The sequence below is a fragment of the Eucyclogobius newberryi genome, unplaced genomic scaffold (assembly GCF_026437365.1).
Source record: "Eucyclogobius newberryi isolate DKJ021-1_F unplaced genomic scaffold, fEucNew1.0.hap1 SCAF_19, whole genome shotgun sequence".
NCBI classification, from domain to species: domain Eukaryota; kingdom Metazoa; phylum Chordata; class Actinopteri; order Gobiiformes; family Gobiidae; genus Eucyclogobius; species Eucyclogobius newberryi.
In genome coordinates, this window is record NW_027315823.1 from 22,120,410 (window position 1) to 22,135,087 (window position 14,678).

Consider the following 14,678-nt stretch of genomic DNA (forward strand, 5'->3'; position numbering starts at 1 on the left):
TTTTTTTTTGCATATACATGGAGATTTTAAGAGCCTCTCTTCTTTTCAATGTTAATGTAAGTTTTTGTCATTGCTGTGTGTTGAAATTGAATTTGATAAAAAAAAAAATTAAAAAAAGAACACAGAATCCAACAGTATTTGTCATTATGTGGATCATGAATGTACTTTTGTTGAGCCCATGTTCCAAAGAAAGCATCACTTCTGTTTGGTGCTGTGCCAGGGCCCTGGGCTCCGTTAATAACCTGGTGTGCTTGCGCATCTTTCATGTGTCTCCGACTGCCCTCACGGCTCCTGAAGGGCCCAAGTGAAATAGCCACAAGCATTGCCTAATTAATGGCCTTTCTTGCTGCACAATTAATTGCTGCCTACTCCAGTCCCAGGCCTTTCAAACGGGGTCAGTGCCACAGACTTTGATGGCTCTCACAAGAAGAACATCATGTGAGAGAGCTGCCACAATGAATAGGGCTAAAAGTGAGGGAATTGTTCAGGGTGCACGCTTCTGTGGTTGCGCTGATGGTGGGGTGAGACGGGGAGGTGAAAGGATGATTGAGACGAGCAATCAGCCTGTTTGTGGAGAACAGGGGGCAGGCAGGGGCTGCTGCCTGCGGTTAGCCTGCTAAGTGTGCTGATTTTCTCTGCTTTTTCCCTTCACACACGGATCAATAGATGAGTGGAGTGCGGCTTGAGGTTGTGGCACGCCTCCTTAATCCACTGTGTGATAACCTGTGCCATAGCGGCATTCACAGCTCTGGAGACACGCAGCAGGAATTCAAAGTCCTCCCTGCTGCTCGGGCTTTAGTGAATCTTTGGTTTCATTGGCCCATGGATTCACAAAGTGGTTGCTATGGTGACAGATATTTTGCATCTGCCGAAATAACTACCGGTATTATCTTTCTGCTTGGTGTCGTCTTCTCAATAAAGTAGCAGAACAGATTATTTTAGATAAGGCTTTTAATATAAGCATTGTATTGAACTCTTGCCCCTAAAAAGATACTTTCTCACGCCTGTTGCTGGGCGGATTTTCCCTTCGCCCTTAAATTAATCTGTCAAGCAGCTAAGATTATCTTGCTATCTTGCTGTGCTCAAACATGGGAAATGTTTATGATGAGTAAACATTATCAAGGATTTAATTAACAGATCCCACACTTGCATTGATCCATGGGAAATATCAATTGCACTGGTGTATTTAATTAGTCTAAATCTCTGCTCTTTGTGTCACTGGGGTTGATAGAGCACCGTGCTCTGCAAATTAATCTTCATCAGCAAAAGGCTTGAAACAAAAGCATGATTAGAATAAAGAAATAGAGAATCTTAATCTCATCACTTAGTATTCCCAACCGACAATCTCTGCAGTGTGTAGTTGTGTATATAATTATTATAGAGTGCTGTGCACAGTAAATGACCTTTAGCATGGGAAATACTACCACTCATTCTGTTTGCTTCTAATGAATGTCCAAATAACGACTGCAAAACTACTGACATTTGGCTTCTGAGGTGAGATGATGGTAATAGTAAATACATTAGAGAGAAATTGATATCCGATGAAAGCTTGTATGCCTTTTATTTTTTGGGGAAAGAGAAAGTCATTTTTACATTCTGTAGATCTGCCAAGGAAGTTATGTTCATGTTATTTTGATTTCTGTCCTTTTTAATCTACTAGGACCCGAACTCTTGCATGGGATTCTTTATTAATTTCTCTTTGTTATTTGGGCTAATTGGGACCTAATGAGTGTGTAAACAAATACTTATCTTTTGACATTTCTAACACAATAATGTCTCAATTATTTGCAAAAACTATTAATTTAGGCCCTGAACACAGCAACATTTTTCCTGGTGTAAAAACATAAGAAAAAACAACAACTGTGCCTCTTGGAATAATGTGGCTAATTTGAAGTGCTGTTTACAAGTGCAGGAAGACATACACCTTTAACAAAGTAAAACAAAACATTCAGAACATTCTTAACTCTTAAAAACTTCTGTCACCACTGAGTGGCAGTATAATGAGCTTAATGTGGACACCAGAAGGCTACAAAATTATCTAACATTGTAAAACAGAGACAAAATCACTAACTTCAGTATTTGAAATAGCTAATTGTAGACAGAAAGGATTTTTGGAATTGTGAACATTTATAAGATCCATAAGATCCATGCAAAATGTCTTTATCCTTTATTATGCCATAATATATATAATAATATATAATATATGATTATTTTACTGATCTACCTAATTCCCTTCAAAACACAATTCATATTTGATAAATAACAAATCAACAATCAGTAAACAACCATGCATGATGAAGGCTGCAGACATTACAGCACGCAGGGTGGTACTTGCAGTGCGTGTTGACATACTTTACTCTTTGACACTAATTGGTATAAACTGGAAACCACAGTAAGACGCATGTCCTAAACTCCAGCTTGTAATTACCTTTAGGGAGCTGACATAAATGTTTCTTAGCTCCCAAGTTGGTCATTCTTGTCTGTGTCAAATCCATCTCAATGACATTGTGGGCTGGGTACCATTGCACAAAATGGATGCAGAATAGAATTACTTCTTCTAGGTTCCGCTGTATTATTAAAAAAAGTACTTTCTTTTGTAGATCTCATTGAGCTTGTCATAGTATACCCAGGGCAAGCAGAATGATTTTCTTTTTGTAACACTTTGCAGTAGTACTAATTCAAGTGTACTAGTTCTAGTAATTACCTAGTCAAGCCTGAGTTGCATTCCCAATCCCAAACTGCATAAATTAATAAATGGTTGCAGTGATGGGCGGAGATCAATACCAAAATATCCATGTATCAAATACTGACAAAGTATTGAAAAGTACTGATTTACATGCAAAATAATGTCAATACCAAAAGGCAAATACCGTGTCTAGCTGATTTGAATGCCTTGTTTATTTTTATGTTATCTGTACATATTTACTTTTATTCAGTTCAAGCTGGGATTGAAAAAAATCTTTAGAGGATTTTTTATGCATTTTAATTCCAATGGATATCACAATACTTGCCATATTATTACTTTGAAATAAAAATCCTCCATCAATACTATATTGTCTTATAAGACTTTACTACTTGTATGTCATGTCCTGGCTTTTATATCAAGTTGATTCTATCAAGATTCCTGCTAAAATAATCAGTAACAAATTGTACAAACCTCGCCTAAATTAAGCAAAACGGCTTCATTTTTCATTTACTGATTAAACAGGGCATTTCCTTCAAGCTCCAAACCCACTGTCTTATTTCTAGCAGATATGAAGCCTCATTAATAAGATGAACTCAACTGATACAAAAAATATGCAGGTATGCCATGTTGATTTCAATTGTAGAACAGTTCAATCAGTATCCCAGCATCAGGCGTCACCATTACCTGCAGATTAAGGCTCATTTGTGCGATCTTGTAACCATTTTCATTCCGTCCATCTTTTCTCTATCCATTACTGGTTTTCATTCAATCCTTTTTTTCTCTTTTTTTTTTTCCTTCACAAAATTAGCTGAAGTAAAGATTGGATTTAGTCAGAATGCCTTTACATATGCTAATCTAATAATTGTCCAAAGGAAGATGGTGATTACACAGAGGTAAGAAAATCACCGGACCTGCCGTCTCACCTGCAAAAACTTGCCCTCAATTAAACTCCTTTACTGAGTGACCTGCACACCTCAGAATGCAGACAGGAGCTGAGCTGGGAGAGAGGCCGCCCACCCCAAAGTTAATAATTCACAACCACCACACTCAGACTGACTGTAAATACAAATGACTACATTATTTATAGCCTTATCACCATCCGTCTCACTTTGTTCTGATATATCCTGTAGCTTAATGAGCAGAGCAACTGATTTATTTTACTCCACACTTAATGTGATGTATCTGTAATAACATGTAATTGCATTGTAAGTTAGGAGTTTGAGGTTCATAGTGTGACCATGGATCTATTAGGCCTATAATATTGGAATAGGGCATTGCCAGCTGTCGTGCGTTGGACTAGTGGCCAGTCCCTTTTTACTACAGCGAAAATCCTCTACAACCTAGAAAACATTTTTTGCAATAGTGCACAATACAAAGCCTCAGATGAGAAATTTCATCAGTTGTCTGAAAAACAGCTTTTTAATCTGATTTGGTCCTTCCCCCTGTGTCAGGTCGGTGGGCTGCACAGCCACTAGATGTATCTACATATCCAGACACTAAAGACTGAGCTTGGCCCATTGACTCAAACAGATGGCTATGTTTGAACCCTGTGGCTTGAAACACATTAAATTGTAATGAATGAGATAGATACCACGACTCTAGTGTGGTGTAAAATAAATAAATGTGATTATCCACTTTAAATTTGCACTTTTACTTTCAGAGTAGACACACTGACTAAAAGTTTCTAGGCTGCTCTACTTTACTTTGGAAAGTCACAAATGAGAAGTGACAATGTTATGTAATTCAATTAGCATTTACATTCGGCACAGCATGAGCCTTGTAGTTCATCACCACCAAAAATGGGAAAGAAACTAATCCCAGAAAACCTTCTTTCCCGTTGGTATAGACCATTTGTTCTGTCTTCTTTACATGGTTTATGTTTAGATATTTTTGCTGGTTCCCAATTAACTATTACTGTAGGATGAACTATTTTTCAGTTTAAGTAGATCCCTAACCCTAACCCTGCCACTAATGTGACTAAAGCAAACTGTCATTACGGTCCATTATCTTTGGATCTGTCACTGTGACAGGATTGCTATGTCTCATGTATTGTTCATACTCTGAAAACTGAGATTAAAACAAATTCACTGTTTAGATGGAGAGCCATATAACTGCATTTGCCTGTAGATGAGTATATAGGTGTTTACAAGTACACACAAAACACAACAAAATAAAATAAAAGAGATATCTGGTAGTTTGTTTGTCTTCATGTATCTTTACAATATTACCTGGTGACAGTTTGCCCCGTGCCTTGTTGGTGGTGCAGTGAAGGCTGCCGGTTGTATGTGCTGTGGTGGTGCATAGACCAGGGAGCCCATTATTATGACTGAAATCCAGCAGTAGCATTTTCCCTGCTGGGGCCCACGCTCACTGTTGATTAAGTGTAGTCTTAATCACTGCTGAGGTCCTGAGTTGGCAGGATCTGGCCTCGCCTCCTTCTACTGGGAGTGATTATAACATTCACATGCTCGTAATGCCTTTCATTTTGCATACCACAGGTGGCTAATGTTTGATTACATGTTCATGCTAATCATAATATTCGAGTTGTTCAAGTTAACAAACTCTTTCTTTGTTGTAGGTGAGGAGAACACACCAGGCTGGTTATGTGGAGAGGATGAAGGGAAAACAATGCCGCCATTTTGGTATCCCCTCTTGGCGTGTCACATGCCTGTATTTGCTACAAAGTCACCAGAAAGAAAGGTATGGATTCTTTTCAATATGATCAGTGAATGATTAGTGATCAGTTCATGAGTTAAATTCAAAGAGGTAGAAAATATTGTTTTAGAAGCAGAAGGGTGTCAGTGTTTTTACTTATTTTACAGCTTCTACAGGAATAAAAATGTCCAAAAACAAATGACTCACTCAGTGGGAGCATAATGTAAGTCACTAACTTATTGAAACAAGCAACAACAAGCAATTTACTGTTTATGAGTGACACCTACAGTAGGCACTGGCACCTATTAGACTGTATCACCATCATCCAGTATTATTTTTGTATCATTTGGGAGTTTTTGTGCATTTCAAGAATAATCATATTCTCATATTCATATTCATCTGTGTGTATGAGTGTTCATAACACATTTTGGTAATGCCAAAAATCTTTGTAAGAAGACCTTAAATACACTTTTGTGTGTAAGAACATGTATGAAGGAGGCCCATTGTGGTTTGAAGAACGTAAAACATCTTTACCAGTGAAAACAGACTCCCCATCACCACAGTGGACTCCCGCTTCCTTGGCACCACCATCACCAAGGACCTCAAGTAGGAGCCCACCATCAGATCCCTCATCAAGAAGGCCCAGCCGAGGATATACTTCCTGTGGCAGCTGAGGAAAGCCAAGCTGCCAGCGCAGATGATGGTGCAGTTCTACACGACCATCATTGAGTCCATCCTCACCTCCTCCATCACCGTGTGGTACGCTGGAGCCACAGCCAGGGACAAACAGAGACTACAGCTCATTGTGCGAAGGTGATTGGCTGCAAACTTCCATCTCTGAAGGACCTGTGCGTTTCCAGGGCTCTGGGACGAACCTTCTCACCCTGGACATGGACTATTTGAGCCACTCCCCTCAGGCAGGAGGCTACGGTCCATCCGGACCAGAACCTCCCACCACAAGAACAGTTTATTTCATTCTGCCGTTGGGTGTCCACGGTTTTTGCGGCGCAAAGCCTGCGTTTTGAGCGTCAGGGGCGTTTGAGCGTCTAAAGCAGCCGACGCAGAAAAGTTGAACAAAGCTCAACTTCCTGCGGTAGACGCGGTACAGCAGCCAATCAGAGATTACGCTCTAGTAACGTGCTACGCACTACCCGGAAGAAGACAAAACAAATCCCGCAACGATTTAAAAAAAAAAATCCTCAAGACGCAACTCTTTGAAAAAATAATGATATTCACTAAACTCTGCTCACCTCTGAAGTATCTGCGGTACGGTGTACAAAAGCCCGGAGCCCATCACTTTGATAGACTTTGTAAAGTTAATACACCAAAGCCACTTTCTCCACCTGTTCTGCCATCACACAGCTACAGAGGGAAACACAACTCCTCCACTGCTAGTGAGTTTATTCGTCCGAGGTGTCTGCTTTAAAATGTACAGGCATCGAACTCCTGCGTCGGGTGCGAATTGGACACCGCAGTCTGAACGCAGCTTTAGGCCTACCTTAACAAAAAAAAAAAACAAAACATTTTACAGCTGCTAAAAGGACCACTGTTCTAATTGATCTGATCTAATTTTGTACAGTTACTTTGAGTGGATAAAACAGATATAGTTTCAGATTCTTGCAATGTTCAGAGCTTTTTATAATTTGCTGTGAGATGAATTTGAATGGAAGGTTTAAAATAACAGCCATTTCACTGTATGTTTGATAGTGTTGAAACATAAATTTAATCCTCAACAAAATCTGTAACAACGATTCAGCCAAACTGCAGTTGATATGCTATAACTGCTAAAAATACACTCTATTGATCGTATCAGTCGACATTACCACAATGTGAATTACAAGACGACACAAGACCAACTCCTTTGGATGAAGATTCAAATCAATACAAGTTGTAAGACCTGGTGAGAGGTAGACTAAAAGGTTTGGAAGTCTGCGGAAATGGTCTAAAATCAATTTGTGGATGCTGAAAGATGATATTTCCTGGCACATTCTCTATTGCTTTAATCTGGTTACAGGTCTTTCGGTGGAAGGAGGGGAGGGGAGCCAAATTATCATGGCCACCAAGGGAGGATGTTATAAAGTGATCATGCAATTATCTTAATGGATATGGGACACCCAAGCATAAATCAATGTTCCATCATTAGATTAAGGCCTATCCACCAACTGGTTGTCTGCTAGCTATCCTGTGCTAGATAAAGAAGAGGGCAAACGGCATATGGAAGTGCAGAAAGTGTAGCTCTGACATGATGGGAGCAAATTTCCCTGCAGACCTTTCCTGGCGTTCCAGGGCACCCCGTAAAAATGTGTTACACCTGGTTGGATGCAGAGCCAAGTCAATTAATATACTTAGTGCCAGTGGGAGGTAGCGGTCTCCAAGGACCTGCTCATATCCTGCAAACAAACAAATGAAGCACCTGAGTGTGCAGTGAAGGGCACAGCAGCTGCGTCACTCAGCAAGATGTTTGCCATGAAAGAGTATGTTTTATCTGGAGGCTTTAAAGTGCCATGTTTGCATTGCATTGGTTGTAAAGCTTAAAGTTGACAGTTACCATTAATATGTAAACATCACTTTAATAGTTTTTAATCACTCTTTTTTTCTTTGAGATTATGTGCATTGTAAAGATGTACTGTTTTCTCCTATCTCTATCTCGGCGTGCTAATTTCTTATACGTACATTTAAATTGGATTTCTATTGGGAAATGTCCAGAAATTAAGATGAAAGTACCACCTATACAAATTATTTTGAGTCAGATACACATACTTGCACAACTAGCATCAAAACGAGATACTCATTTAAACAGGTACCAAGACACAACATTCTGGTCTATAAAAATGTATGCTTTCATTGATTCAATGCTGTATCAAAATCTGTATTGAAGTTACATTTGAGAATTCATATAGCATCACATTATGTCTTTAATTAGTTGCGTCGTATGTTTTACTGATTGCTCAAGAGTGATGAGGACTGAAATGAGTACCGGCACATAAGAGGAAATTATTACATAAGAGGGGTAGAGCAAATGTTTTAAAGATGTACTAAACAAAATGTCTGGGCAGAGGGGGAAGAGTCATTATTCGACAAAGATGGCAGCACTGCTGAGAAGAAGACAAAAAATTAACCATATAAGGCACAGGTATTCAAAAATATTGACAATTATTGAATAGGGGTGTGCCAAAATATCGAAACATCAACATATCGTGAGACTAAATTTGGTGATGACGTATCAATATCATGGGATGCTGTATCGATATATCGCCATGAGTCATTTTTGATATAATTTCCCGCACTACAATTTTGATGATTAAAATGGGTGTATTTCATTTTGAGGTTGGGCAGGCCATGGTTTAACAAAGAAACATTTTGTTAAAATGTATTTGATTCTTTTAAAAATAGTGATATATTGTAGAATAGCATGCGCAATGTATTGATTATTGCATGTATTGAAAAATCATGATATTATCGTATCGTGAGCCGTGTATTGCATCGAATCATGAAAGAGCCTGTGATTCCCAGCCTTATAGTTGAATGGTGTTTCTTTTCTACTTGACAATACTTAAGTGTCCCTGTGATTCTTATTTGAAAGCATAAATAAAACATTTATCACAAAAAAAAGAAAATGGTTGTCTTAGGGTAAAATCTCAAAAATACGTTGAAAATTTAACAATAGAAAACAAAAGCACTCAGTCAGTTTAGGAAAGTTGGCTTGGCTATTGAAGATAAAAACACCCACTAGCGTGTTTCGGCTAACACGGCCTTCCTCGGGACACAGGAACTGCAGTATACACCGTAGTTCATCTGAGAGGGTTAAATACTACACTTTTTCACTTCTGGGTAATATATATTATATTCTGATTCTAGTATGCGCTCATTACATTTTACCGTATTTTAGGCATGGATAGATACACTTGAATTTGAATACATTTTGACTGCACATCAAAGAAAAGTCCTGTGATGGAATTGCGGCTGAGGTATTAGAAAGCTGAAGAGGAAAACATTAGTATTTCATTCCAAGTTTTTGACTGAAGAGAAGGTAGCATTAAATGGAGTGACTTTAAGTCCTTCATGCAGAGCAGACTGTGATTAGGGGCTTAACTCGGCAGCAGCGTCTCCCCTTCTCCCTCGCCCTGTCTACTTTTTTTTGCCTTAGCCACAGCCTTTGGGGCATATACGCCTCTGTGCGCCAAAGCTCCATAGCATCTTCCACCCGCTCGCAACCGCGACTCCTGGCAGTCTGACTTACAGTGAGTAGAAAGGATGAAGAAAAGAAGGCAAAAAAGAAATCCAAGATTAAAAGAGATGTGGCCCGTGGGGTCCTCAGCCATTTCCAACAGAAATAAAGTTGTAACGCAGCAGAGCATGAGCATCCTGCACAGGTCACCTAAGGGAGCTGAACTGGCCCGCTGACAGTGTTGTGCACCCTGTGAGTCTGCATCAGGAGAGGGCCAGGGGGGATCTTGTTAGGGCTGCAGATAAAGCTTATCACAAGTGGAGTCGGAAAAGAAATGCTCTCCAGCTACAGTCGAAATTTAAGGCTTCAATTTAACCCTAACCCAGGGGGGAATTTGATTACGTAATATGACATTGTGATGACCCCTGCACTGTTGGGCAAGGAATGAAGTTATTTGTCCCTCAGAATGTATTTTCCTGATTTGAAAATAATTGATGATAGTACTTTGATGTAAGTGTTGTAAATAACTACAATTATGTCTACAACAGCATTATGTCGGTACGCAGGTGTCAGAGGGCACATTCCAGCATGGTTGAGGGATGGATTTGTTGATACAATTTATTGATTTAGTATGTAAGTAAGTTATGTTATTGCAGTAATGTTATGCCGGATTAGTATTTTTGTCTGTGTGAGAAAACATACGTATTGTGTACGTATTTCCTCTATGATTTACAAGCCTTAGTCTGACTGTTCAAAGGCATACAGTTAATCAGAGTGACCAATTTGACAAACATCCCTCACAAACAGCCCTATTTTGCCTAATAGCACATTACAACTAGCTATGTTTGAAGAATCTGCTCACGCTCTGTTCCTCTGCCCTCTCCGCTGTTGTGAAAGATGAAACAGAGCAAGTTTGGCAGTTGGCCCAAAGGGAGGTGCTAAGGTGGATGGGTTAAGGGATTAATAGGAGATACTACTTCAGAAATGGTTACAGCTTTACGGCAATCGTCGAGGAATAATCATCCACTTTAAGCAACGGTTGAAACCACTTTGCATCAATGTCCGAGCTGAGTATTTGAAGTAAACTTGACATTTATACACATTGAAGTTTTTGACACAAAATGAATGAAACACTTGCTTCCTGCGGACCAATTTGTCAGAAGTTGCATTTTGTAGTCAGGTGTGGACTGAGAACGGCGTACAATGTCAACACACGACACTATTCTCTCAGAGATCATTTGTAATATCCTTTTGTTCTGAGTTGTCCAAAATTATAATTTTCTCTACAAAACTCTGCCCGTTACATACATTTACATACATTTACATACATATATGCATGTATATGTATATATATGTATATATATATATATATATATATATATATATATATATATATATATATATATATATATATATATATATATGTATATATATACATATATATATATATATATATGTATATATATATATATATATATATATATATATATATGTATATATATATATATATATATATATGTATATATATGTATATATTATATCAATTTATTTGATCAGATTTAAAATGTTAGCCAGTGTCCTTTTTAGGCGCCTTCTGATATATATTTGGCTTAACATGTGTAACAAATGGTTTTCACTGCTGAAGATGTATTGCTGGCAGTATGACCATTTATATATACATATATTTCATTGTGGCTCTGCGAAAGTTTGATTCCTGACTCTGGTCTTGACATTCAGACTGTGGTAGTGAGTATAATCCCATAGCTGTAAAATAATTCATAAACGGACCACATTTTGTACGAGTGCAATGCAGTTTTACTTCTACGACTCTAAATGGTGCTTTAAGATTGGAGGCTACAAAGAGTTTGAAAATGGGAAAGGGGCATGTTTCCAGACTGCGTTTATGAGGCATTAGGCTATGACAGGGCTGAGGACGGCTGCTACGCCAGAGCTCTTATAATACCTTGGGGATTTCATCACGTTTGCTTTGAAGTGCAGAATGACAAACTGGAAAGGGGTTTGGGCTGCATCTGGGTTAGTTTCCTTTCTCTTTTCTGAGAGGATTTGCCTCTGTCTCAAAGCCACATGCCACGAGTTTTATACTTAAGACTCTTTACTAGTTTATGTAGATCACATATCATCAACATTAGGTTTAATGTAGATTTATAATCACATTATACAAGTAGAGGTGGATCATTTGTCAGGGTCATTTGTCAGGGTCCCTAATTTCAAACCGTAGAAGTCAGAGATAATATATACAGTATATATATATATATATATATATATATATATATATATATATATATATATATATATATATATATATATATTATATATATCCTCTCCTTGAACCGACACCTTAACGTGGTGGAGGGGTTTGAGTGCCCGAATGATCCCGGGAGCTATGTTGTCGGGGGCTTCATGCCCCTGGTAGGGTCTCCCAAACAGGTCCTAGGTGACGGGTCAGACAAAGATCGGTTCAGAAGCCCTCTATGATGACAACAAGAACAAGGCAGTTTACGTCGCCCGGATCGGCGTCACCAGGGCCCCATCCTGGAGCCAGGCCTGGGATGGGTGCTCCATGGCGAGCGCCTGGTGGCCGGGTCTTACCCCACGGGGCCCGGCCGGGCACAGCCCGAAAGAGCGACGTGGGGCCGCCCTCCCGTGGGCCCACCACCCGCAGGTGGATCCATAAGGGGCCGGTGCAGAGAGATCTGGGCGGCATTCGACGGCAGGGGCCTCGGCGACCAGATCTCCAGACACAGAGACTAACTCTGGGGACATGGAATGTCACCTCGCTGGAGGGGAAAGAGCCTGAGCTTGTGCGGGAGGTTGAGCGATACCGACTAGATATAGTCGGCCTCACCTCCACGCACAGTTTGGGCTCTGGAACCCATCTCCTCGAGAGGGGCTGGACGCTCCACTTCTCTGGTGTTGCCCGCGGGGAGAGGCGGCGGGCTGGTGTGGGCTTGCTTATAGCCCCTCAGCTCAGCCGCCACGTGTTGGAGTTTACCCCGGTGAACGAGAGGGTCGCATCCCTCCACCTTCGGGTGGGGGACAGGTCTCTCACTGTTGTGGCGGCCTAGGGGCCGAACAGCAGTGCAGAGTACCCGGCCTTCTTGGAGTCCTTGGGAGGGGTACTGGACAGTGCACCGACCGGGGACTCCGTTGTTCTACTGGGGGACTTCAACGCCCACGTGGGCAATGACAGTGACACCTGGAGAGGGGTGATCGGGAAGAACGGCTTCCCCGATCTGAACCCGAGCGGTGTTCAGTTATTGGACTTCTGTGCTAGCCACGGATTGTCCATAACGAACACCATGTTCAAGCACAAGTGTGTCCATCAGTGCACATGGCACCAGGACACCCTAGGCCGGAGGTCAATGATCGACTTTGTTGTCGTGTCATCAGACCTGCGGCCGCGTGTCTTGGACACCGTCCAGTTGTCAACCGATCACCACCTGGTGGTGAGTTGGATCCGCTGGCGGAGGAGGAAGCCGGACAGACTTGGCAGACCCAAGCGCATTGTGAGGGTCTGTTGGGAACGTCTAGTGGAGCCCTCTGTCAGTAGGGTATTCAACTCGCACCTCCGGGAGAGCTTCTCCCATGTCCCGGGGGAGGTTGGGGACATTGAGGCCGAGTGGACCATGTTCTCCGCCTCCATTGTTGATGCGGCTGCTCGGAGTTGTGGTCGCAAGGTCTCCGGTGCCTGTCGTGGCGGCAACCCCCAAACCCGGTGGTGGGCACCGGAAGTAAGGGATGCTGTCAGACTGAAGAAGGAGGCCTATCAGGCCACCCTGGCTTGTAGGTCTCCGGAGATCATCGACGGGTATCGGCAGGCCAAGCGAGCCGCGGCTTGTGCTGTCGCAGAGGCAAAAACCCGGGCCTGGGAGGAGTTCGGGAAGGCCATGGAGGAGGACTATCGGTCGGCACCAAAGAAATTCTGGCAAACCGTCCGGCGCCTCAGGAGGGGGAAGCAGTGTCTCACCAACACCGTTTACGGTGCGGGTGGAGGCCTGCTGACCTCGACTGGGGATGTCGTCGGACGGTGGAAGGAATACTTTGAGGATCTCCTTAATCCCTCAGTCACGTCTTCCGAAGAGGAAGTAGAGACCGGGGACTCGGAGGCTGGCTCATCCATCACCCAAGCTGAAGTCACTGAGGTTGTTCGCAAACTCCTCGGTGGCAGGGCTCCGGGGGTGGATGAGATCCGCCCTGAGTGCCTAAAGTATCTGGATGTTGTAGGACTGTCTTGGTTGACACGTCTCTGCAAGATTGCGTGGCGTTCAGGGACCGTGCCTCTGGACTGGCAGACCGGGGTGGTGGTCCCTCTGTTCAAGAAGGGGGACCGGAGGGTGTGTTCCAACTACAGAGGGATCACACTCCTCAGCCTCCCGGGTAAGGTCTATTCCAAGGTACTGGAGAGGAGAATCCGACCGATAGTCGAACCTCGGATTCAGGAGGAGCAGAGTGGTTTTCGTCCCGGTCGTGGAACACTGGACCAGCTCTATACCCTCCATCGGGTGCTCGAGGGCGCATGGAAGTTTGCCCAACCAGTCCACATGTGCTTTGTGGATCTGGAGAAGGCTTTCGCCCGTGTCCCTCGGGGTGTCCTTTGGGGGGTGCTCCGGGAGTACGGGGTCCGGGGCCCTTTGCTCAGGGCTGTCCGGTCCCTGTATGACCGGAGCAGGAGCTGTGTTCGCATTGCCGGCAGTAAGTCAGTCCTGTTCCCAGTGCATGTTGGACTCCGCCAGGGCTGCCCTTTGTCACCGGTTCTGTTCATAATTTTTATGGACAGAATTTCTAGGCGCAGTCAGGGGTCGGAGGGTGTCCGGTTTGGGGACCACAGGATCTCATCTCTGCTGTTTGCAGACGATGTTGTCCTGATGGCTCCATCAAACCCGGACCTGCAACATGCACTGGGACGGTTTGCAGCCGAGTGTGAAGCGGCTGGGATGAGAATCAGCACCTCCAAATCCGAGGCCATGGTTCTCGACCTGAAAAAGGTGGCTTGCCCTCTCCAGGTGGGTGGGGTGTCCTTGCCCCAAGTGGAGGAGTTCAAGTATCTCGGGGTCTTGTTCACGAGTGAGGGAAGGATGGAGCGTGAGATCGACAGGCGGATCGGTGCAGCGGCTGCAGTGATGCAGTCGCTGCATCGGACCGTTGTGG

General features: G+C 42.6%; 1 protein-coding gene across 3 annotated transcripts in view; it reads left to right on the top strand.

The window, feature by feature from the left end:
• The window catches only part of arhgef10la (Rho guanine nucleotide exchange factor (GEF) 10-like a), a 120,418-nt gene that overhangs the window by 65,265 nt on the left and 40,475 nt on the right, over positions 1–14,678 (top strand). For all 3 annotated transcript variants that reach the window (XM_072452169.1, XM_072452171.1, XM_072452170.1), the window contains one exon: positions 5,265–5,386. In XM_072452169.1, coding sequence (XP_072308270.1) covers positions 5,265–5,386 — 122 coding nt within the window. The remainder of the gene's footprint in view (positions 1–5,264; positions 5,387–14,678) is intronic.